Source organism: Nyctibius grandis, chromosome 4, assembly GCF_013368605.1.
Source record: "Nyctibius grandis isolate bNycGra1 chromosome 4, bNycGra1.pri, whole genome shotgun sequence".
Lineage (NCBI taxonomy): Eukaryota > Metazoa > Chordata > Aves > Nyctibiiformes > Nyctibiidae > Nyctibius > Nyctibius grandis.
The window spans coordinates 81,579,002-81,604,952 of record NC_090661.1 but is presented as its reverse complement, the minus strand read 5'-3'; the positions used below and the strand labels follow the sequence as shown (position 1 = coordinate 81,604,952).

General features: G+C 44.4%; 1 protein-coding gene across 16 annotated transcripts in view; it reads right to left on the bottom strand.

Annotated features, from left to right (window-relative positions):
• The window catches only part of CAMK2G (calcium/calmodulin dependent protein kinase II gamma), a 123,119-nt gene that overhangs the window by 48,472 nt on the left and 48,696 nt on the right, over positions 1-25,951 (bottom strand). For all 16 annotated transcript variants that reach the window (XM_068397557.1, XM_068397560.1, XM_068397562.1 and 13 more), the window contains exons 3-7: positions 22,049-22,108; positions 6,750-6,804; positions 6,116-6,181; positions 3,245-3,317; positions 34-136 (exon numbers count right to left, since the gene is read on the bottom strand). In XM_068397557.1, coding sequence (XP_068253658.1) covers positions 34-136; positions 3,245-3,317; positions 6,116-6,181; positions 6,750-6,804; positions 22,049-22,108 — 357 coding nt within the window. The remainder of the gene's footprint in view (positions 1-33; positions 137-3,244; positions 3,318-6,115; positions 6,182-6,749; positions 6,805-22,048; positions 22,109-25,951) is intronic.

Here is a 25,951-nt window from a genome sequence, read left to right as displayed (position 1 = left end):
GGAGCAAAAGTGGGAAAGTTCAAACACTCTTACCAAACCAGGCCTGCTGCTCTCCCTGGACTTCTATAGCCAGTCCGAAGTCAGCCAGTTTGACAGCAGCACCCTTACATTTACTTGCCAGTAGTAAATTCTCAGGCTGGGGAGAAGAAAAAAAAAAAAAAGGGGTAAGAATGAAAGACTGACATCCTCGTTAAAGCCTCCTCAGTATTCACGTCATTAAATTGAATCTGCTGACTGAATTTAGCAGGCATGTTCTAAAGCTGTTCAGGTGAAGGCAGAGCAACAGCAACAAATGGCCTTGACCTATAGTGGCAGAAAATCCTCAAGTCTAACACACACCCTCTGTGAGAGCCAGAGCCTCTTCCAACCCAGCCCATATGTCACATGCTGACACCAGAGGGCACTGGCAGTACAGTTCCTGCAGCACAGAACCCAAAATTTGTTTCTGTCATCCTCACAGAGAGTAACTGGGGGGCGGAAGAGGGGGAAGATGCAGTAGATACAATCTGCAGTGATGTTTCTCCCCTTGAACACTGCACAGTCCTCAAGGCACTGGAAAAGTAAATATGATGCTAATAAAGGCTGCCAATTACAGTGTGGTAATGTGGGACGCATCACCTGGATAGGCAGTAGCTTTCATCCCTTACAGAAAAAGCCTCAGCCTCAAATTGGGATAAGCAGCACAGCAGTGAGTATTCTTGTAAGCTGTTTTTTCATGCTACATATTTACAGCAGCATAAAATACACTGTCTTGCTACTGCCGCTGTCACCTATACGACAAGCAGCCATGTCACTTCCCCCATGTGCCAGGAAAGGGAGATAGACTTTTGCCCCTCACATTTCCACCTCACATGAATCTCACTCAAATCATAATTCTGTTGTGTTGCAGCAGAGGACTTCAGCAGAAGGCTTAACACAACTGCAGAAATTGTACTGAGAGTCAGCAGCTTCCTCTGAAGCACCAGAGCAGCTAGTTACATGAGACCCTTTGAAACCCCAAAGCCTTTAAGGTGGTGGCTATTATAGTTCTGCAGAAAACCCAACTTGTAGACAGGCAGGACAAATGTGATTTCTCATCCTACCCCTTTCTGATCATTTATGCAATTCACATCAACTGGAGTTTTTAACCAAGTAAGATGGAAACCTGGAAATCCAGAAACAGCTCATCTCAGTTTCACAAAACTGATGAAGGTCTCTTTTGCAGCCTGCTCACCAGTTCATCCATGGCAACCCTCTATCCCTGTTCTGCCTGACAGAAACAAAATGCTTTGCTCATTCACCTGCCTTAAATTACTGGGCAAGTGCCTTGCTTCTGCATTGAACAAAGGGAGAACAGCCTTGCCCATCAGAGTACTTGCCATAAGCAGCATAGAAGGAAGGGAAACTGGGTCTCAATATATTTGGATGCCACTGGCTTTTCACTATATGGGAAGTGGAAAAGATTGTGTCAACCAAGCTACGCTGATGAAAATTCACCAGTGTAAACAAGACCCTAAAGCAGAAGACCTCGAAGTCATCTGAAAATCCCTCCCAACTTCAGATCACACCTGGGCTTGGCTTGATGAAGACATAGGGAAATTTAGGCCAGGCTTGTGCTAGCTAAGCACCGTTTGCTTATAAAATACAGCTACAAACACCTTAAGGCTAATGGTGCTTATCCATGTGCATGTTTGCCCACATATGGGTTGTCCCAGGTTTCACATACTTTTTGGTAAAGATGTGAATGCATTCCGTAATTTCTTACGGTCCCTATGGGCAGCTCAACATTAGAAGTTCTTTAAGAGCACGTCAGCCAAAAGACAGGCTTATGAGAGGGAGGTGCAAAAGACAAAACTTCACTTGAAGCAAGCTCTGCAGTTATTACACGCTGATCCTGAAGGCCAAGCTCTTGGCAAGGAGCTAAATATTAAATAAAGAGCATTGGATCTTTTATTGCTAAAAGGCATGGCTACTCCTCAGGCCTGGATAGTTTCAGTGAATCAGAGCAAGCAACAGAAGAAACACATTAACTACAGTGGGGAGTGTCTAGCAGGTGACAAGTTCTAAACAAGTTCACAACTTTCACACAAACAAAACTTGGGAAGCAAAGCAGATTATATCTGAACACAGGATGCAAAGGAAAACTTAAACCATCCTGTACTGGAAAACACTACTGATTTTCATAGAGACCCTAATTTTGGGCCGTAGTGCCTCTTGGATGCTGCTTTCTCAAGAGCGGGTGTCAGCTCTAATCCAGAGCAGCCATTCCGCAGTAGATCACTTGGATTTTTTCACAGTGCTCTGAACCAGAAGGCCAAAAGTATTGCATGGGAGATGCCAGAAACACTACGGGTTAACAGCTGTCTACTAGATCAAAATACCAGGGGAACACTACCAACGAGTTTCCTTTTACCTTGCTCTCTGCAAAATATTTTTATACTTTTCCCCTTACGCATTGTATAACAAACCAGAACCAACACTAGTAGCAGGTGTCATCCTGCATTAATTTAACTGGACCACTGGTGGCCATCACCATTCTCACTTTAGACAGAGAGGGCTGCAGGGCAGGCAAACATTCCCACACAAACCTCTTCATTCTGGAGCCTGCCCAGCTCCCAGTACAGCTGGCACTATGTGGGAAAGGAGTTTAAGTAACTACACTGCGGGGCCTCTGGGTCTATAAATGTGTTATAATGTGGCGAACAGTTGATTCACTCAGTGTTTAACTGGCCAGCAGTTTTGGTTTTAGATTAAAAGTGATTCTACTGATGAGAGAAGAAAGAAATGACATGAAAAATTCTTGTTGTGCATTCTGCCCTGGCCCAATGGCATGTGTTTGGCAACAGTGCAGGGTAAAAATATACATGCTCTGTGCAGACAAACTCATCCTGGCAGACTGAACAGAGATTGCCCCAGGTCTCTAGAGATCTCTTCAATGGCAGACTAAAAAGTGTCCTTCATTGTAATAAATCCTACCCAAGTTTCTCTGAAAGCCTACTGCACTCCAAGGTTCACAACTACTCCATCCTGGAGCTGCCTCAGAGAGGCTGAGAACTGGCAAGGTTCATGAAGACTGAAAACTTCCTCAGAAGTTCAGCACACCCTCTAGAAAACTCTGAAGGAGCATACTGGTGCTTCAGGAACCCCTGAGCCCAGTTCAAGTAAAAAAAACCCTGCCAGCTGGCAACACAATATTCCTGTCTTGCCTCTTTCAGTGATCCCCTGGCTGCTCTCCTCAGCCTCTGTGGCACGCAGGAAATATTACCTTCAAGTCCCTGTGCACGATATCATGCTGGTGAATGTGATTCACACTCTCCAGTATCTGATGAATACAGTGGCTGCAAGATAAAGGGAGAGACACACAGAGTTATGCACGCACACACATACACTTGGCATCTCATCTCATCCCAGAACTATTTTCCTAACTTTTCTATTTCTACCAGGGAGAGTTCAAGATCCCAGGCTGAATCCCTTCATCATGCCCACTGGATGCCACAGCTCAGTGCTGTCACAGCTGGACACCCCAAGCCCCCTCAGTAATAGGATGCTAAACATCCTATCTATAGCAGGACTACAAAGCCTCTCTCCTACCTCCCATCACCTCCTTCCTTTCCTCCCCATCACACTAAACATCTCATTTGTTCTTTCAGCCAACAGTGCCCACCCCATGCAGGAGAACCGAGGCACCCGAATATCTGCAAACGGCAGTTGAGATTGGGCAAGCAAGACCAAATCACTCCAGGAAACATTCATCTGGGTTAGTCCCCAGCAAAGAATAAACTTTTTAGAGAGCAGCAGCTTCTCCCAGCAAATTCAGGATGACGACTCCTGGGCACCTGCCAGTTTACAAAGCTTTCAGAGCAGCATCTCAAGCACTTTACAAATACAGTGTACGCACACACCCGCTTGCTGGGTGCCTTTTAAGTACAGATCCCACTTAAGGGGTTAGTGATCTGAAAAGCAGACTCATTCCCTGTTAAGTGCAGTGTGCTGCACTCCCCCAGCTCACAGAAAACCACGTCTCTGCCACTCTCACTGCTGTAACCACAGGGGCAAAAGCAAGATGTTATTTACACCTGCTGCATAAGGACAGTGCAACACACACATGGGTGAGACTTCTGGTTGAAAACAGGAGTTGCTAAACATTTACTCAGCTCCCAAGGGTGAGTGTGGAATGGAGTAGGGTTTTTGACAACTATGGCTGGGCAGTAAGAACACAGATGTGGGCAATTCAGATGGGTCTGTGTCCTCACTGCAGGATCAGTCAGTCCCCTCACTGAATTCTACAAATTTCAGGGGAACAAATTTGAAATGAGTAAAATATTTGAGGGAAGGGAAACTGGCTACTGGAAAAGATGGGAAGAGGGTGAGGGGAGGAAGAGGAGAGGAGGCGAAGCACTGTGTATTTGTTACCCCCACCCCTCCGGAGCTGGCAGTACAATCCTCAGGGTCGGAGTCCATGAATATCTCCCCGCTCCCAAAACAAAAATGTATAATTAGAACAGAGCCGAGCCTGAGCGAGAGAGATTTTCTGGCCAAAAATGGCAAAAGTGTGAGGTGTCCCAGGCGAGCCAAGCGCGGCGGATTGGCACAGACCTCGCTCTCTTGCTCTCCCAGCCTGCTCTGGAATTCAGCTCGGCATGGGGAGAGAAAGGGAGGAGTTTCACTCTGTCATCTTGTGGGCACTGTGAGACCTGGCCAGCTGACAATCAGAAGGCTGAGCACCCTGAGGAAGGCTCACAGAGCAACAGACAGTTCTCTTTTTCCCCAAACTCTGCCATAATTTTCCTGAGCAGTGTTGGTCACTGCCAGCTCTTAACCATTTCGGGGAACAGACACTGGCAAGAGGGACAGGGGAAAGGATGAAGACTGATAACCTCAAAACTTCCCAGCCTCAAGGCAGAACAGCTTGAGTGACTGAGCATCTGTCTGAGATGCTGTACCTACAACATCTGTACACCCCACTGAAAACATCTACAGGGCTCTCCAACCTCTCTGCCAGGAGCTCCATCAGAGATGACAAGCCCACTGGCCCTCCCAGTCAGCAGATGGCTCACAGTGGAGCACGCGGTGCAATGCCTCATTTGAAAGCATCGTGCAATGCCCAGAAGACACAGGCTGTAAGTGTACCACAGAGAAAGCAAATAATTGCCCACAGACTCCACAACAGTATGTACACTAACACACCAGGCATACGTACAGTACTGCCTACCAAGCTCACCCTGCAGCAGCACCCACTACTCCCTTCTTACCCCTCTCCTCTCACGGCTCCCCTAATTCCTGCTCCAGCAAGGGTTAGGATGGTATAAGAACACAGGTGCAGAATAAGTAGGGGTGAAATGTCACCACTGGGCCACTCCCAGGCCCTGCTAAAGCAGAAAAGGAGCTGCCTAATCCCAGCCTTGATTCCAAATGCTGTATGTCCAGCAGATGAACGGGTCAGAGAACACCCTCAGCTACTGCCACACAAAACACTCACTCTCCATAAACCGCAAAGGGACATGCACAGCCATTTCAGCAAGCTCATGCATGGGAGAAGTGGACACTCAGAAAAAGAAGGGCATAGCTCTAAATCTTTTTAATATTAAAATATAAAGGTTTCTCTCACATATTGTGCCTTTTCTCATTGTGCCAACCAGCCTCGTCAGAGAGGGCTTCCGCAAAACATAGCCTTCAAAGCCCCCTCTCCCTGCTGCCCCATAAACCATTACCTAGATACAGGCAAACTAAAAGGGTCTGCCCAACAGCAATGGCACATCACTGGAGCCCCTACTAGGAGAAGGCAGAGGCCAAGCAGGCAGCGCTCTCACTGCCACAGGACAGCTCTCCCCTACGTTTGCTCACTAAGGACACCCTGTCACCACCCACCAGAAAGGTCAGGCAAAGCTGCTAGCAACGGGTCTCCCAGCAAAGAGCACACAGACAGCAGTGTCTGCAAGCGGCAAGGTCTAGAGCTGCGGTGAGTCAGGCTGACCAGTGACAATAGTTTATGCTCACAGCAGAAAGAGGAATTGTTTTTTCCAGACGAGAAGCAAGAGTGTCAGAACAAAGCTGTGCACAGAGTAGCAGTCAGGAAACTCATTCCACTTGCCAACACACGTGGCACATACACAGAAGGGTCTGGAAACAGTCTTACCTGGCATCTGCTTCACTGTAGTATTCTCTGGCAACAATATCCTCAAAGAGCTCCCCACCAGTAACCCTGGAGTGCAAAAGAACAAGGGAGGTTACAGAATCCGTGCATGTCCAGCTCAAGGCTGCACGGGACATACGTGGCCGCTCATCTGGGCTCTTTCCTGCAGCCTGTGTGGGGACCTGCAGCACAGGGGAGCCAGGGCAGAGCTCCACCACCATGGCACCAGCACTGATACATACATGTGACTGACCCCTTGGACTGCCATTTCACCAGCAGTGTACAGGACACTGTTGACTCATGCCGCTCTACAGAGCTTAGTAGATGCTAAGCTTGGGCAGAACATCCCTCCTCTGACCCCCTTCAGGCTGCCTCAGAGACAAAAGTCAAACAGCCTCCTTATACAGGATAGACATCCTTTGCCACTCCACGCTTACTCCTGCTGCCAGGAGCCTTCCTGGTCCATCCCCTACCACACAGTCAATGGATTTTTGTCAAATAGGCCAGAGGTATCTACAGGTCTCAAAAGAGAAAGGGAGAATTATATTAATGCAGGTGCTTTTTATGCCACTCTTAAGTCAACCATCCACGTGTCTGTATCACTGGTGAAGCATCAAAGCCAAATAAAGACACTTACAGATCAAAGACGAGGTAATGGAAACCTTCTTCTGAAATACTGTCATGGAGCCGCACTGCAAAAACATAATCAAGAAATGGAGATTTACAGAGCATGTAGCAAATACGACACTTCACAAATCAAACTCATGCACATAGTCAAGTTCTCCCTCAACCCAACCAGTCTATTAATTCCCCATGCCCTTCGCTTTGTGTGCTCACTTAGTGACCTGTTTCCTTCCGTTATCTCAAAGGAACGGATGGGTGTCCTTCACATACACCCACCCCTCCCCAGCGTCAAAACAAACTCTAAATATCTTTGACCTCCTGCTCATTCTCCTTCTCTAACGCTTCAGTACCCTCCTTTCACATCTGCCTGCTCTTTCCTCCATGCTCACGTTTTGCAGTCTCTCCCCACCCATTCTTATTTCCACAAACAAACCCTTTTCAGAATCTCCAAACAAGCCCCCAGCTCAAAAATTGACTTCCGACCCCACCTGCACATCTGTGCCATTGATCTCCCTTCTGCCTTTCATTTGTAAGGCTCCATGAAGTTCACTCCCTTTACTTCCTTTTCCTCACTTCATTCTGGCTTACACCCCAAATCCTTACCCAAAATTCAGAGCCAGTTTCTTGTCTCTTTTTTTCTGACATGTTTGTTACCACTGATGACGTATCTGATCACATTCCCCTTCTCAAAATTTCATCCTCTTTCAGCTTCCTTACCTATCCCCCCTAGCTCTGCTCCTATTGCCTAAATTAACTGTCATCTTTTTCCTCTCCTTACCCCCTTTAACCTGGAGGGCTGGGGCTGCCCCATGATGGGACACTATCCCCTGGTATTTTGAAGTCTCTGAGGCTCTGTCCACCTTTCCCCATGTTACACATGGGCAATAACTATTGTATCTGTGCAGCCAGCACAGTGCCATTTCCACCCATCTGAATCAAAATCTCTTATTTCTTTGATGTTTCTTGGATACTTAGGCACTAATTCTAACCCAAGAGGAGAAACTAAGCCCTTAATTTCATATTGCTACCCACCCTCTACTTTTTGCTTTGCTCCCCTGCTGGAAACCTTCACTATTTTCCCTGCCAGAGTCACAAGCTAGCAATCCTATTTGACTCAATTCCTAAACCTTCACACCCTGACTAGGACAAGTTTTTTTCTTCACATGACCATCTACAGTCCTTCCCCATTGATTCACCCAACTAAGGCAACTAGATTCACCCAGGTAAAGACTAGACTGGGTCTCAGTCACTGCAACACCTTGTAATCGAGTATTGACCAAAGTAACATTACTGTTCTCATCCCTAAGAGAAACAGCTTGTTATCCTGCTCTGTCACTTTAATGGTACCTTTGCCTCTTCCATTCTCTTCCACATAAAATACAGGTGACCTGTCTTGACTTTTACCAACATCATGATTTTCTCTCTGCCAGTATCAAGAGGTCAGTTTGCACCTCTTATTGGCACATGACGTCAGCTACCATGAGCGTCTTGGGAATGTTTCAAACTAGCACTTGGCACATGCTCCTACCTCATATGGAACAGCTTTTGCAAGTGTTCTCAATGCTCTCCTCCAATCCTCCTTGCAACTCTCCTTTGCTAAGGCACCGTTCCACATGCATGCAAACACACACAAACTCAAAATTGAGAGTAGCACAGATGTGCAGAGACCACTGTCAGTACCTTTCCTAAAAGGTTTTTAATTTGTTCTTATTCTTTCGGCCTCTACTTTCCTATATTTTCCCTGCCTTTATTTACAAGCTCTCTGGGCTGGTCCCTTGACCAATTTCCTTTCCTTAGCATTTCTACTGCATCTAACTGCAGGGGTTTGGGAGGAGCACTCCACACGGCATAATGCTGCAAACAAGCAAGCACAGTTAGAGTATCAATACAGCAGGTGTGTCAGGCAAAACATGCTGTTCCTACAGCATGAAAACAGAGACACTTTTAAGAACTACGTTCCTCAAATCATTCGCTGCAACAAAATATTTCTTCCAAGTAAGCAGTTTTAGTTGGCTTTGTAATAACTTAATTGCAATACAACTTTGTGTTTACAAGAAAACTTGCCTCCTGAGCACTTGACAGAAACCAGCAGAGGCGGCATTACAAAAACGCAAGCAAGAAGTAGGATATTTCCATTCAAGACTGGAAACAAGATGGGAAGTGGCTGAAACAGACACTTGGATTCCCAGTGCAAGGCAGTTTTCACTCCACTGCACAAGACTATTTGAGGTGAATGCAGGAGACAGGCACATGAACAATAGCTTAGGCCCAGAACACGGGCAAAAGTCTGTGAAGGGACCTTATGAAGAGAGAACAGATGGAGAAACTTCAAGGAAAGCTGAATGTGCTAATAAGGTCATGTTTGGTGGTGCTCAGTGTGCACGAAAAAGCACTCTCCTTCCTCTGGCACCTGAAAGGTCATCGAAGTGCTGCAAGAAACACCAAGCAGAGAGGAGAGCAGCACGAATGAAATCTTGACAGAGAAGGAGTGCAGCCACCAGCAGGCTGAGAGCAGTGGCCATGAAAAGGGAACAGCAAACACGTTTGCTGGTAGAAGTGAGAAATAGTGAACAATAAACTTTGATGCAAAAATGTGGGCAGCAAATTATATCAGCAAATAAAACATAAATGAGCTGATTGGTGCTATTTATTTGTCCTGAGGAAAGCAATTTTGTCAGATACATTATGAAAAGGGAAGGAAGTAGCAATTCAGCTGGCAGAGACTGGCAGAGGCAGCAGAAAGAGCCTTCAAGGACAGTAAAACACTACTTGCATCCTTAGGTGAGGAACCACCACAGTAGGACAGAGACAGTTCATAAATACTGATGCTTTACATCACCCTAGGGCTGCACAGCAAAAGAAGGCCTTGGAGGCAGGACATAGGTCATTAACTTAACAAGGGAACTGCTTCCTCATGGCCCAGAGCATTGCTGGAATAAAATCTGCCCAGGATTTAACCTGCTGAGGTAACAAAGCAGGAGTAACGGCAGAACAGCAAAACCTAGAAAAACTATTAGGAAAGATGACAGTAGGCACCACCACCCTGCACGGGAATAATTAGCAACAGCTCAAAACATTAGGCTTAAAGTGTGGAGGGGGGCAGCAACGAGGAGAGTCAAAAAGGATTAAGAAGAGTCTGAATATACCAAAACTCTTGTGACTTTCAATTCCAGCCCTCACCTACTTCATACCGATGCTGATGGGAGGAAACAAAAGCAATACCCAGTAGCAGAACAGCAAGAGCACCCAGGCCCTTTCACCCTAACATTTTGCTTACCTACCCTCCTGCAGAGTCACAAGAGCCTTCCTGACCACCAAGGATACTGCAATCGGCAGCTCTGATGCCATGGTTCACTCTGCTGACACACAAGTTAAAATGCTCTGCTCTCCAATACAGTGCTAACTACCAGAGACTGTTAGCTTAAAAACACAATCTGCCTTTTCCAAAACCATTCAGCCAGCCCCTAAAATGGCATATATTCAGAAATAACTCCACCATCTTTAGCTCATGTCAAGTATAAAAGCATTTTAAAAGTTTCTTGGCCTCCTCTCCACTTTGGTTCATAAATATGATCCACGTTGTGTTAATGTTCATCATAAAGATACACGAACATCAGACAGCATCTGATACCTCCACCTTCCAGACAGCATAGAGCCCTCTTTGCTTTGAAGATGTCCTGTGTGAATGCTTTCCACCTGAAGTATTCATCCAGTTAACCTTTTCTTCAAAAATGTTACAGAACTCTTTTTTTTTTTTTTTCCTCTCTCATCAGGGGAGCAGTGATGTCTATGTCTAGTGCAGCAGGCTAGACAAATGCACACATCACAAAAAGAGTCTCAAGTCACAGCAACAGGGAAGTTGCGCAACAGAACACAGGGTCTTCCAAAAGATGACCAAACTACAAAAGAGTTCAGCACTTGCCAAGTAACCTGATCTCACTCTATTTACCAGAAGATGAGGTAGATTATTTCTATTAACTGATTCTGTCACCCAGAAGCAGCGATTCAAACCATATTTCCTTCCGAGCCAAACACTCTAACACAGGGATTCTTACAGATGTAGGAAATCAGTCCCTGCCAACACCACGCACACTCAGGGTCACCTGATGACTGTTCCCATGTCAAAAGTCTCTGATGGATGAAAGAGCACTTACTACAAAGGTTAGCAAGAACAGACAAGGAGAGGGGAGTAAGAAAAAAAACAGGAGAAAGTCAGACAACGAGGCACTAAATCAGTTACAGGATATGGCGAAAGACTTTACTCAAGGTTTTACTCAGAGCACAGAAAAAAGTCCCATCCGCACAAAGGACAGAGGGCTCACAGAGTTCACAAGCACATCTAATTTTGTAAGACTGTCAAGTCTTACAGATAACTTCAGAAATAATAAACAAAAAACCACAGCACTAGTAAGCAATGCCAGAAAAAACGCTATCCAAAGAAGCAGAATCAGTCACAGACTGTTAGGTAGAAACATCTGCAACAATACCAGCTCGTTGGTCAGTAGAAAGTGTGCATCACCGCTTGGATGATATCTCCAAAAAAGCACATAGATTCCAGGAGAGATAAGCAGTGGTTTCAGTACAGCATATTTATGAAACAATGATTTCAGCAGGACAGAAAAAAGCCTAGTTTTCTTCAGATACAGTCCTGAATCTGGTACTATGGTGATACTCCACCAAGGGTAATGGAACTGCTACCTAAAACTGTTCCTCCAATTTTAAATGCACACCTGTAACTCTGCACAGTTAAAGAGCTGCGATGCATCACTACACACAAGGCACAACCTAGCTAACTGGTTTAAGCACCCTTTTCTTCCCTCAGTCTCCTCTCTCACCTCATCCTATGTAAACTGGTCTTTCCTGTACAGGAAGCATCTCCCACAAAGCTGACCTTTTGGAAAAATAACTAACAACAGAAAAACAGTGACACCAAACCACTCCCTTTCCCTCAAAATTCAGATCTTCAACACCGCCTGATGCAAGTTACGCAAATTATTTTCTGTCTTGTGTGGGTGTGTGTGTCAGGTCAGAGGCCCTAATGCAATCCAGAGCATTTGCAAAAGAGCCTGATACCACAGCAAGTGGCTCAAGGGGACATGCTGCAGTTACTGAACCTAACAGCAGCTGGGCACCAGGAGTTCAAGCACTTTCTAAGAACATGTGCTGTGATTATTACTTTTCTCTGCCTGCTGTCAGAGTCTTGCTGGATATCTTGCCTCAAGAACAAAACCTTAAGCTGATATTTCAAAGTGTTTCAAAATCCTCCAGCACGTACAGTTTTTATTTTAGAAAGAAATAATATTAATAAGCTATGATATTAACTACAGAAAACTAAGCATTTTAGCAAGAAACAGCAATACAGTAACAGTCTTGCCATGTGGTTTGCATTCCCTACCTGAACAAAGTGTCCCTGTACAGGCAGCCGCAGCTCTCTGATGCCTGAGCGTGATACGAAGCAACTAAGCACAAGAGGAAAATCTCCCTCATAACAAACTGCACCAGCCTAACAACCAATGCAAATTGCTGCTGAGTCACGCAAAGCAAGACTCTGTGAACGCAAAAGTTGAAGTGAATAATGAAGAAATCAGAAAAGAGCTTTCAATTCTCATAAAAGTCCACCTGAACGACAGGCACGTAGAAAGACACTGAAAAGCAACAGGCATCTCATTTTTAAATGGTCATATGTAAAAGGCCAACTGATATTGGGGTCACAAACACAGATTATGGCTAGCCTAGATTTGATCCAATCTTCCCTTCACTCTGCCCAGTGTGCTGAATATTATTCTCTTTTTACTCTTATGTCAAGCATAACAGGCCAGGAGCATTTATGCCTGCTACACAAGCCCCAGGATGAACATTTCCATGTATCCCACGTCCCAGCAAACTGGAGCAGGGCTGCCCGGGGGGCAGCCCATGGCTGGGGCAGGCAGGCTCTTGTAACACAGGGGGGTTTTTGGAAACCTGCTGCAAGTAAATCTCTGCAAGCAAAGTAGTTACCAAAGTCATAGCAAAAGGCAAGCACACAAGCAGAAGAGTTTCATGAGACAATTCCCAGAATCTTCACTTTGCAATTACTCATCTCTGCTTAGGAAAAGGTAACACGGGCTGAAACATGCTTGCTCCTACATACTAATGGTCTTTGCCTGTCCTTAGGGACAGTGTTCAAGCTACAGGGTAGGGTAATCTTGTCTGCTAAATCTAGGCTCACTGGTGTGTTCCTAAGTGTAAAGCATTTGGATATTATGGAAACGTAAAGGACAACTACTAGCCAACTACCTCTGAACCAACACAGATTGCATGCTGTGATTATGTAATATTTGGGGCTCTCAAATTAAGTTGCCTGTGTTGCAGTATCTGCAGCAGAGCCAATACAAGGCAACAGAGATTTCTGATTGTCTCCTGGGTCATGGTAATTGCAACGCTGTAACTCCTTCATACAGCCTTAGTAGTGCAAACTCACAAGTGCTCTGGGATCTTCTGGACTGAACAATGCTATTTAAAGGTCAGCCAGTCATTAGAAACAGCCACAGCTTCACTTCCCAGCAGTTTCCAACCAGACATCAGACATTTGCCTGTATCATGGAGAAAGGGAGAAAGCAAGAGATACCACAAGGGGCATATTGCAAGAGACAGCACATGCCAGAAGCAGCAGAGTAAAATTGGAGGCTAAAACCTGCCTGATGCCCTCCTCCAAAGATACTCTCCAACATGTCAGGAGATGCTATAGATACAAACACACACGGCCCGACAGACTGCAAACTGAGCACTATTGTCCGTGGCACCACAAGTGACGAGTGAACTGACGCAGATGGCTACCACCCACCCTCTTGCTTCCCCAGCTGCTCATCAGCCTGGGGAGCCAAGATGGGAACTGTCCCACCACCTCCGAGCCTGGCTGTACGCCAAGATGCTTCCTGCACGGTTCACATCAGTCAGGATGCCTGTCCCACGAGGAGCCACCACCAACCTGTGACTGCCTGTGAGCTGGGTGCTCAGCTCCCACCCCAGCTGTTTCTCTAATTACATTAAACACACAGAACTCAGCTGCAGCTGCTCAGGCTGCTTCCAGAAAGACTCTCCTTTTAATTAAAAATCTGCTATTAAAAAGCATTAAATTGTGTAATGCAAATAATCCTCTAGAAATCATCTGTTCCAGCAGCTAATGACCAGCTTTGTTAGAGCAGTAACTAACAGCAGCAGGACAGTTAGCTAACAGGACATAGCATGCTGCTGTTAACCAGTCCCTTAGGAACGTGGACTCTTTCCCTCCTCCTCCTTCCAAATCTGACAGAGAGGTTACAGTATGCTGGATATATACCAGCTTGCTGTAAACTCCCCAAGCCCACAGCATTTCACACCAATTGCAGTTTTAAAGCTTTGGAAATGGAAGAGAGGAAGGGCTTGTTAACACTCTGCTCCGGTTCAGGCAGAACAAAGCTGCTGCAGGCTGTGCCAAGAAAGACAAGAACAGTCCTAAGGGAGTATGAAAAGGCACACACACAGAGGTGGGGTTTTTCCCCCCTCACCATTGTTCTCACTGTAACCTTTTTAACACTCTAAAAAATGAGGTTAAAGCAGTGCCCTTTCTGCCAAACATGGTGCCAAGTCAGGGGAAATTCTCTTACACACAAAAACTCACAGCCTAGAAAGAAGTTGCAGGGAGAACAGTATCTTCCCTGTTAAGAAACTGGTCCTTCTACAGAGGTAAAAAGCAAAAGTAAAAAGAAAAGACAATATTTTTTAAAAAACATTTCAGTGCCAACTAAATGTTATTTTTCCTTTGATTTTGCAATGTCTGTATTGAAAGGCTGAAGTTCAGCACATGATACATAACATCCAGTATGCCCTACTTAAAACATTGCATGAGCCAAAAGAGTGCATTAGCAGAAATATTTCCTACTCTCCTGATAACAGTGCAATCACAATCATCCAGAATTGTTATTAATAATTTCCGATTATCCACATACCAGATAAGCAAAGTACTTTTGATAGCCACTAGTATTGTATGAGAGCTTTTTCTAAAAAAACCCAAAACAGCAACAAACCGACTTTACTGGTATCTCAAAGAAAATACACAGAGAACACACACATTTTTAGAATTAATAAAGACAGAGGCCATGACAAATTTTAGGTCTCTCATACAGGCTCTGCAACTTTGCTACGCACACTTCTGCCATCAGGGTCAAATCAGCCTTTGGTGCTGCAAAGCAGTGCTCCTGCCCATGCAGGCAGGTGTTCTGCCTGACACCCCCCAACCTTGCTCTATTAACTTGATTTTCACAACTCCTTTCTCGCATTGCCCAGGACAGTTGTGAAACCTTGTCACAGAGGCAAGCTTTGTTCAAGAGGCAGGTTGTCGCTTGCATGGTTTCACCAGAGTGCAGCCGTCTCTCCACTCTGTTCAGTGCTCAGGCAGGGGGAACCCTAAAGGAGGCTCCTTCCATTTCCTCAGTAATATTCTAACTAGGGGGGAGGAAGCAGGGGAATCCTCCTCTGACTTTTGCAGTACCTTTAAGTTTGAGTGCACCATGTCTGGCCACCATCCCACTATTTTTTTTTAAGGGATTGCTTGCATACTGTTAAATCTCACAGCTAAATAGATGAATCATGGAATCCAAATACCTCTCTAGTACAGACCACAAAGACATACAGAATAAATATATCCCCTGGCAAGGCAGAAAATGCAATTTTTACTCCATTCCCAAATTGCAGGGGATCATGGAGATACATTTTTCTTAGAACTACAAGAAAAGCTATAGGAAGAGGAGGCAGAAAAAGAAGAAAATAAGAAGAGGTAAATAGTTAGTGAAAGAAGTAACTGGGAGAACCAGCATGAGAAACAGAAATTTGGACTGCCTGGGGTTTCGAGGAGCCTCCTCTCAGCCAGACATGCATGGGCACTCACCTAAATCCCTAACAGTGCAGGGACTGGAAATAATGGTAACTTGCAGCTCAAAGGCTCAAACTTTCCAGCAGGAATGCACTCCAGCTGATATTCTGTTTCGGGGGTTTTTTGAGTGTTTAGTGGTTGGTTGGTTTTTTTTTTCCCCCTGGGTTTTTTTGGTGGGGAGGTGGAGTGGTGGGGGAGGAACAGGAGAGCAGGTTAAAGGCATAAGGCCAAGCATATCATTGTTTGACCTCTCAGGAAGCACCGCAACTTGCTGTCCTCTCAGACAACCCCATGACACTTCCAAGGAAAAGATGCTCAGTAACTGAGAAAGCCATAAAGCATAACTCTTGCTACAAGGTCTCTTCTCCCCCCGCCCTTCCCCTCTTTGCACCAGTTTAGCCCGAGAAAAGAAGTGGTCCCCCAGCAACAGAAATCACAGGGCAGCAGCTTTAAACAGCGGGCCAGGCGCAGGAGCATCCCACTTGGAAATCAGTGAGCTTCCATAGGGCAGCAAGCGTGGCCAAACCACTGGAGAATCCCCAGCATTTTAACTATTCTTTGCACATAATATCCTTTCTGTCCCAATTGCAAAGGCAGTCTGGATGTCTGCAGCCAAATGAAAACAAGGAAATATGCTGTTTACAGCAAAACACAGCCTACGGTTTTTTCTTGCTCACTAAGGAAGCAATTCAAATCTCTCGTTAAGGAAAAGGTGATGGGTAAACATTCCAAGTGACAGGAGGGGGGAAAAAGTGCTTATCAATAGTAGTATCTCAAAATGAGGAATGAGCGAACCTTACGTTGTGGCTGATAACCACAAAGACAACAGTATTGGGTCTGCAGACATGATCAATGCACCCTGTTTCCCACACAGGTTAGTTATGTGTGTTGAGGAACTCTCCAGCTGGGCTACACAGAGAAGCACAGCATCCTCCTTCGTCCTTGCAGCAATTTCCACCTTTATCGTAACCATCATTTAAGGGCACACAAACTGAAGGCCTTTTTTTATACACATCCATCAAAATCACTCCCACGAGACATAGGTACTAGGAGGACAGACCACTTGTCAAAGGAAATAAAACTGAACTGGGTCAAAAGAAATTCTTCTAATTCACAGGAGATTTCTGTACCATTTTCTCCTCATTTTAAATAAGGATGTGTCCAAAATTGTAATTTTTGCTGAGAGAAGCCAACAGATAGAAGTTAAAATAAAAAGAACTCAAGTGCAAATATATTTTGGAGAAAAAGTCAGAAGTAGGAAAAACCTGAAAAAGCAATAATTCTGATAGATGCTGAGGACAGCATTTCACTACTGCTATAAATTCCCTCAAAGAAATTAACTCTGAAGAAGTTCAGCAAAGGATAAGAAGGCTGAAATCAGAAACGGAATTTGGCTCTGGCTCTTGGGCTACTACCAGCCTCTCTTAAAATATGTTTTTACTACTCTAGACCTAAATGAATACAGTTCTTCACAGCAAAGGCTGCCATGAGCTGGGACACAATAACTGACCAGAAGTGCTCAGTTTGAACTATGAACAAAAGATATTCAAGAACTACTTTTGTACAGTTGGGTTAAAAATATCTAAGAAAGAGATCCAAAGAGAAGACACATATTTAGACTGGCTAGCAAAGAAAATTTAGAAGGAGGAGAAGGGCAACACAGTGGACAAAATCCATGCACAGAGCAGACTTCATGGTACACTGGACAAGCCACGCTCCTACTCTTGTAGGAGAACACAGGAATGCTAGAGGGGAGTTTTCAAAACTATGAATGAGGATTTTTATCAAATTTTGCATCATTATTTCTTTGGGAGTCCTAGGACAGGAAAGACCATGTTCAGCACTGGCTGAACTTCACATCTACACTGAACAAGCCTGCAGGAAGATACTGGGGGTCCCAACTCTGTCACTGCTCTAATTTTGACAGTAACAGGAAGCATGGGAAAAAAACTGTATTCTCCATAAGAGAATCCCTATGTAGTGAATGAATTACAGGACTTAATCAAATACACAGGCTGACTGAAATTAAGTTTACAACTAAGCAGAAGATCAAAAGAGCTGTTCCAGTAAGCAAGAGTTGATATTCAACACACTAAGTTTAGCTCTACAACAAACAGAAGGCAATGGTGAAGTTTATTTTATCTTAGCCATTGCACAAGCTTCAGTGGCACAATCAGGAAAGCATCCGCAAGTGAAGGGTCAGGGCTATGAGTGTGCTTATAGAAACCTGCTTCTTTCCTGCACAGCAGGGACTGAGGGAGAAGAGAGCCATATCATTCTCTTCTACGTGTTCCCAAATACATCCGTGTCAAATGCTTATAAGACTTATAGATAAGTGAATCACTGGAACAGTAAGTTGTTCAAGAAGTGGAATTCCCCACAGAGCCGTGACTCTTGCCAACTTCCACAGGCATTTTATCTGCTTACAGACAGTGGCGTTTTAATGATGTTGTCTTCTGCCTCTCTAACACTCGCATATCCTCAGTAATGGGTGCTGATTGATCTCCATCCAGTTCTGCTGTATTTAGTAAGCATGGCTGGCAAATGGTTTCTCTGGACCAGAATGCAAAATACCCTAGAAAGTTGTCAGGAGGAAAAAAGAACAAGTTAAAAGTTGAGGAAAGAAGTTCTTCTCCTCTACTGAGCCAAAGTCTGAGGTAACCAGCTATAATGGCATATTCAAATGGATGGTTCACAATGAGAACATGGTACATACCATGAGTCGGAAATGAGAAAATTGCCTCAAGACAACTTTCTTCTGTCCAGACAAAACACCTTACTGCAACACTAAGCTCTTAGAAGGATTACTCCACTGTGATTACCTTGGCCATAATGTGCACCTAAAGTCAAGCAGAACCACCAATTACAGAGCAATAGCCTATAATTAGGGCTGAGATTTGATGAAGGATTGTTAGGATAACTCAGAAAGTAGTCATTTCACAAAGAGCAACAGCAAATGGAAATATGACCGTTATTTTGTACCTAGAGTAACCTTTATTTTATCAGAGTAGCAGTGTTATGGTCAGTGTGTTGCAGTCCAGAATCTCCACAGCAGAATCAACTGTTTTTCAGCAAATGGATAAGAACCACAAATTCAACAACAGGTTTGCTTTATATCCTGTGTACAGGCAGGAGAGAAAAGCAGCCCACTTTGCAGAGTCCTAACTTTCAGTCCTCTATCCTGGAGTCACTAGAGGCTCAGGTCACCTTAGAAGAACAGGACATGCTGCAACACAGTTTGCAACAAAAACAGTAACTACAAAACTTAATGGGGAAATTAAAGCAAGTGCAAAATCTGCAGAATTCTTCAGGATTAGTGCAGTGTTAATAGTATAGCTCAGACTGAGGCAACACACCAAGTACTCATCCAGAAGAGTTTACAACGTAGAATGACAGTAACTAGGTGATTACTAACTGCTAGCAGATATTTCAAGGAAAAATCCTACCACTATGTTTGAACAACATGTTTCCCTTCTGTGACAAGGTAACAAGACCAAGGAATACTGAAGCAGCAACACATGTAGCATCTGGACTGCAGCAAGGCTTCTGACAGCATCTTAGATGCTATTTCCATAAGCAATTTAAAAAAAAAATGTGTACTCAGAACTAGCTTACAATAGTGTATACAACTCATTGAAAAAACATACTCAAAATTGATTGCTGTCAAACTGGAACAATGTATCAAATGGTATCTTCAAGAGTTTGTCCAGAGTCCAACAGTATGTAACAGTGTTATTAATTATCTACATGATGCAATATATGGCATTGTTATTCAAGATCACATTACTGTGGGAGGAGTTGCAACCCTATTATACTATCAGAAGATAAATCAAAATGGTCTTGACAAATTTGGGGGGGAACCCACAGAATGGATTTCTTCCTATTTGTTTTAATAAAGACAAATGTAATGTACACTTCAATAGGAATCCTCATCTATACAAGATGGAAAAATTATTTGCTTGCCAGAAGTTCTGCAGAAAGTAGTCTGGAGCAATAACGTGTCAGAAAACAAATATGTATCAACAATATATTTAAATGGTCGGTTTCACAGGTTGATGTACAAAACAAAAATATCTTTGGTAAGACAGGTGAAGCAATTCTTCCCCCTCTAGTCAGCACTGACATGGCCTTAGTTAGAATCTTATGTCCAGTTTTGGGCATCACATTTCTAGAAACATATGAAGCAACTGGAGAGAGTCCAGGGAAAGGAAAAACAAAAAGACAAGACTGGAGGTCTAGAAAACATGATGTATGAGAAAAGACTGAAAGAACTGAGTTTGTTTAGTCTGAAGAACAACAAGACTAAAAAGAGACATGATAACAGTCTTCAAATATGTAGAGGATAGTTACAAGAAATAAAAACTACTTTCCACATATACTATGGATAGAACTAGAAAGAACAAGCTAAGATAGTAGCAAAATATGTTTTTTCTAATGTCCAACTGACAGAAAAATTAAAGATTTGAAAGATTGACACTAGGGGCTGTGGAAGCACTAAAGGTTTTTAAGAAACCTTATGTTTCTAAAAAACTGCCTGGAACCAGCCAGGTATAAAAGGTTTTCACAGGACTGCTGAATGGACTATATGACTTCCCGAGGTCTTATTCAACACACTTTGATTCTGTGTTGTAGGCATAAAACTTAATTTCTTTATTGCTATTTGTGACCACCTGTTGAGTTTAGAATGACTAGACTCTTTATCTTAAAAGAAAATAAAACCTGTTCTTTCTAGGAGGACAAGAAATGCTCTGCAGAGAATGCAAGAACCACTGACATTCCCCTAAACTGTCTTTTCCAAACCACAATACAGCAGGAGACAAGCATTGCCACTCATTACAAATGAGGAACAAGCTGTAGAATTGAACCAGGAATGTGATATGTTTCTGTTTTCCATGCAGTTTACTTTTAAAAGTGGTTTCCTCTTGTGTATAAGATTTACTCCATGAGAGGACTGGCAAGAAAAGATGTAAGAAACGATAAAAAGGAGAGATGATGAAAGTTAAGTTAAGGCCAAAATAAAAAGTGACATCACCTACTAAACTAAGTGCAACAAGTCTCATGGGGCAAATGAAGCTCGATAACTAGCTAATATGACTCCTAGTCATTCTGAATATTGCCAAGCAATAAATTTACCGGCCAATATATTCATCAGTGCAAAATACTGTAGAAGGGTCACTGCTCCACTTCTCATGCCATACCTCCACAACTACACTTGGATGCAAAGCAGCTCTTTCTGCTGAAAAGCTGCTACTAAGGTGCTTTGCATTTTGTGAGGTCCTGAGCTTGTGGAAATTGCTTCTTCATCACATATGGAATAGGGTACAGACGCCAGTCCACGGGGTACGCTGTGAGGCACCTTTCCTCTCCCAGGTCTTCAAAGCATAGGAGCAAATGATTACAAAGCTGAAAGTCAGGTGACCAGAAAGATGCCCTTAAAAAAAGTTAAGCTGAAAGTCAGGAGACCAGAAAGATGCCCTTAAAAAAAAGTTATCTACACTGACAGATAGGGTTATGCAAAACAAAGACAATGTAATGCATTACAGGTTTCCCAGACAGGGGTTTGGTTGAAGATGGCAGTTTGGTGTTTCTTAATGTTTTCTTGAAGAAATTAACTCAAATTAGACCTTAGCTAGTATCCCAGAGGCTTTATTTATATAAAGGTCCTAAGAAGGGGATTACTAATGGTTCAAATTTTTTGCTCAAAGCAACTTCCAACAATGTGAAATTTCTCTAAGAGAAAGCTTAGGACAAACTTCCATGGTGCTTTGGAACTAGATAAAATCCATGCCCTCTCTCTCTATAGTTCAGTAAATAACGTAGATTTGGTTTGAAGTTGTGCCTTACTTCGCCCCTTCCTGTATTTCTAGACAAAACTATTCCCTTTGCTCAATTACTTTTTTTTTTTTTTTTTTTTTGACCACTGCCAAAATGGGCAATTTGGTTTTGGTCTCTTGTTTTCAGAGTAAGTGGCCACTGTAATGAGAAGAGCTGACATATTAACCAACTCTCCTTTAACTTTGGGCATGTCAGTGAATACAGCTTTTAAATGGATACGTCAAAAAGTGCCAAGAAGAGGAAACAGAAGACAGGTGTGGGGAAAATGAACACAACAGCTCACCGATATCACAGAATGTCAAATGAGCAGACAAGAGTTGTGCATCACCCAAGGAGCAGGGACAGCTCTGCATGGGTGAGTGGATGGGAACACACCACACTTCGGTGAACATCTGGGCCAGGACGATAAGGGAATGGGACAGGGTGATATGCAGAATTTGTTCAAAGAGAGAAACTGAGGCGATTTCAACAGGCAAGTCTGATGAGTTGTTGTGAACGTTCAGAATACATCTGCTCTCTTACTGCGTGCTAGATGAGACACATTACTCCTCTCTCACCTCCATCCCTCTGAACCCAGGGAGGCTTACCAATATTTGGATGCTTTAGAAGTCGGCAGATTCGAGCTTCACGTTCCAGTTTCTGGTGATCTGAAAGAGAGTAAGAAACAAGGCATTAAGCACACCACAACTCTGAACTAAGCTCTTGTTCGTATTCAACAGAGAGAGGAACACAGTGACCCAGCAGAGGGTTCGGAATTGCTGGAACACAACCATCTCCAAAAACCTCACAGCCATTTCAGGTGAGGGCTGTGCAGCCGAGGCTGCAGAGGACTTCAGCTTCCGCTACAGAGCTAGTGCTAAACTGATACTCCCTTCTTGGATTCAAAGTGAGTAGCAGCAGAGTCAGAGACATTGGTCTTCCATCAGCCACACAAATATGCAAAGCCACTTCCAGTGACATCCCTTCTGAGACTTACCCCCTTCTCCAAGGCCAGAGAGGAGAAGGAAAAGTCTCTGAAGAAACAGCCCCCATGAAATGGGAAGAAGACCTGCTGCTACCCCAGAGAAACACTGGGGAAGAAAGGCAGTGCAGGAAGGAGAAATACAGAGCTCCTGCTAGTGCACTGCCATCACATGAAGCAGGGAACTCTGCCAGCTCCAGCGAACTGTAAAGTAACCATACTTCAGCACCCGTGGACAGACTCACTGGTGAAATGCTGATCAAGCACTTCAAGATCTCCAGGCAAGTAGTTCTGCCCAAATGCTAAGTATGCTTATTCCAGCCCAAAGGCAACATCAGTTTGAGCATGACTGTCATCTGGACTAAAGAAAAAATATCAAGGAGAGTAAAAAATGGTTTCTCCTCCCTAGAAATGTAACATGTGCGAGGGTAAGGAAAGAAGAGGGAGCTACAGCAACTTCTGCCTGTCTCAGCCAAGACGCAGGGGGCCTTTTAGCCACTGAGGTTCAGACAAGACATTTTTCACTGCAGCAATGACTGAGTCCTGAACTTTCACTACAAAGCCCTCATCCTCTCAAGTGAAATGCTCACATCAGGCAAGCACAGCTTCACTGAAAGGATCTGAGGGAGGCAAATCTTTCAGGCAGCCCCAGCAGTTGCTAAACTCTAGACCTTTGGGGATGCAGATGCCTAGAAAGAGGTAAGAAGCGAGGACTGCCCTTCCTCCCCAGCCGTCAAAACAACATTGTAAGGAGAAGCAGCAGTCCCTGCCCTCTCTTGTCATTTCTTCTGTAGCAGTTGTTCAGCACACAGGCTTGAAAACACACCTTCTCTGCACCCCCTGAGACACACAAGTCTTTTCCACAGGACTAAGCAGGACACTTGGCTGGTTGGACTACTCAGCAGATCACTGGTAGACATGCAGCATCCTCCAATTTATAGGAACCCCACTAGAGATCCACTTGACACTGCACTGCTCTGCCTGAGAACAGCCTGTGCAGCTCCATGGTCTCAGCGTGGTCTTCCCTTCCCGTTGTAAAGGAAAGCTTTGGGCAACTGTTCTCTTCTCCATGAGCAGAAGAGGGAGACTGAGCCAGACCTCAGCTCAGAACACTTTTCTCTCCCAGGCTGGGAATAGCAGCTCAGGGCACTGCAGGATTTCTGTCTTCTTTCCCACTGCTGAACTGTAGAAAATGTCCCAATTAATATTTTATAGGGCTGAGATGTGCTTACATCCTCATCTGCTGCTGTTCAGGGATGGGGGAAGGTAAATTACCCCTTTCATCTCTCCTTCATTCTCAATCCTGGAAATTATTGTTGTTGTTGCATATATTTTACAGTTCTATGCCAGAACCACTCCAATAAAGTAGCAGGCAGCAAGAAAGCCTGGAGAGCTTCCATGCTCCCGAGGCCTTGGTGCAGTGCAAGCGCTTTCTCGCCTGCATTGCTGGGGAGGCGTAGGGGTGCCTTGGCTTCCCTTTTAGCAGCATCTCTCACAAATGAAGTTTTGCAAAACACGGTTGCAAGGTAACGGTCTGAGCCGCACACTGCACTCGGGACAGATTCTCACAGCAGGACAACTGTGTAAGATAAACTACCCATAGCCCGCTCGGGTCTTGCAAATTCCCCACTTGCCCTCCCAGCTCTACTTGGAACTCCTACAGAAGGGGATCCTTCATCCACCCGCATCACGTTGCCCTCGTGTGCAGTTACACTCGCTGAGAATCTGTTCCCAAGTACAAGGACACGGGGAAGCAGACAGCAAAAACAGCTGAGCAAAGGGGGAAGGAGAGGTAAGAGCTCACCACGTGCTACTCAGCCACCGAGTCCTGACAGCCAGGACAGACAGCTGACAGGAGCAAGGCTCAAACAAAATGACATAACCATCAAAATGCCATGGGAGATGTAAATCAAGAGCAATTGCTCCCCTGAAATCCTACACCATCGTGCAGAGGGAGGGGAGTGGGCAGGGCAGCTAGTGATCATGGGCAGCAGCGACACCAGAACTTGTGACAAGAGGTCATCACCCCACACCCCATCCCTCCAGCACTATACAGCCTGGCTGGAGACCAGAGGAGGAGTACGGCGCTCCAGTCACAAGGTACAGCAAACTATTTCTGGTCAGGGGGAAAGCATACCACACTCCGCTGTCTCCAGGGCAACAAAACAGGCAAACTCAAGCACAACTCGCAGAGAGAAAGCACACTTCAGCCCCGGGAGCACCAGCCTGCAGCAGCCAGCCTCCACAACTGAGAGCAGCGAAAGATCAGGCTGGGCAGGTTTCCTGCCGCGGGTCCTGGAGGATCACAGATCCTGTTCCTGCAGGACCACCTGTCCCGTTGCAGGCAGCACCAGAACACAGCCCAGCCTGCAACCTGAAAAGAGCCCCCCCATCCCCAAAAAGAGCCCCTTTATAATCTTTCTTCATCGCCCGGTAGCCTTTGGCAGAGTATAGGTACCTAAATGCATAAGGAATAAACACGGAGCTGCAATTTTTCTACCTTTCTCTGGTCTAACAAAGGTCATTCCCAGTAGGAGACAGAAAAAAAGTTCTGTGAGTCCAGCAGAGCAGTCAAAGGCTGGGTTTTAAGACATCTCTTACACAGGGGCTCATCAAACCTTAAAAATCCGAAGTATTCTTAACTGTATTAAAATAATGATGAAAAGACGACACCGGTTCAGATCCCTGCCTTACCAAGAGCTTGCAAAGCAAATAATTTCTCCTCCCTCTGCCCAAAAGATCAAATTATTTCTGCACGCCATCTGTGGAGTGAAGGTGTTTATTCTTAATGCACAGTGGAAGTACACCTCGTACCTAACAGAAACACAGCAACACATCCTGACCTACCTTACAGGATCCCAGGCCTAGGACATTAGGACTATTTCCCACCTTTCACAAATTACAAAATTCAACCATAACTTGCCTAAAACACAGTATATCCTTTAGAAAATAGAAGAGTTCATGTTCAAGACTTCAAGTGACAAATAAAGCCATACACCCTCAGAAGTTACTCCAAGCGTTAGTTATCCTTCCTGTTAAAATTTAGCACTGCTGTTCCAAGTCTGAATTCATCTACCTCCTGCTTCCAAATATTGGATTTCATTAAGCTCTTTTCCTGCTACGTTACAGAGCTGTCTAGCCCTGAACAATAGCTGATGCTTAAAACTTAAGTACAGGATATTACAAACACTCATCTAATATTCATTTACTGTTTTCCAGCCAGAAAAAGAGAATCTTGCTATTTGGACAATCTACAATCTGAAGCAATGAGTACCTACACAGACAGAAAAGTGGAGTCTACATAGCTTATTTGTAGAAAAATTTAAAATGTAAACGTTTAAGGAGATGGTGCTTAAAAACAGCAGGACAAAACTTGCTCATGTTTGATACACAAACTAAGGCGTCAATATGTTTCTCTTTATTAGGCCTTCATACAGATAAGATTTCTGCATCTTGATTCAGTGTGTGAGATGACATTTAACCAAAGTCTCTTTAGCATTATTGCTCAGCAAACACTGCTCTAAGTGTC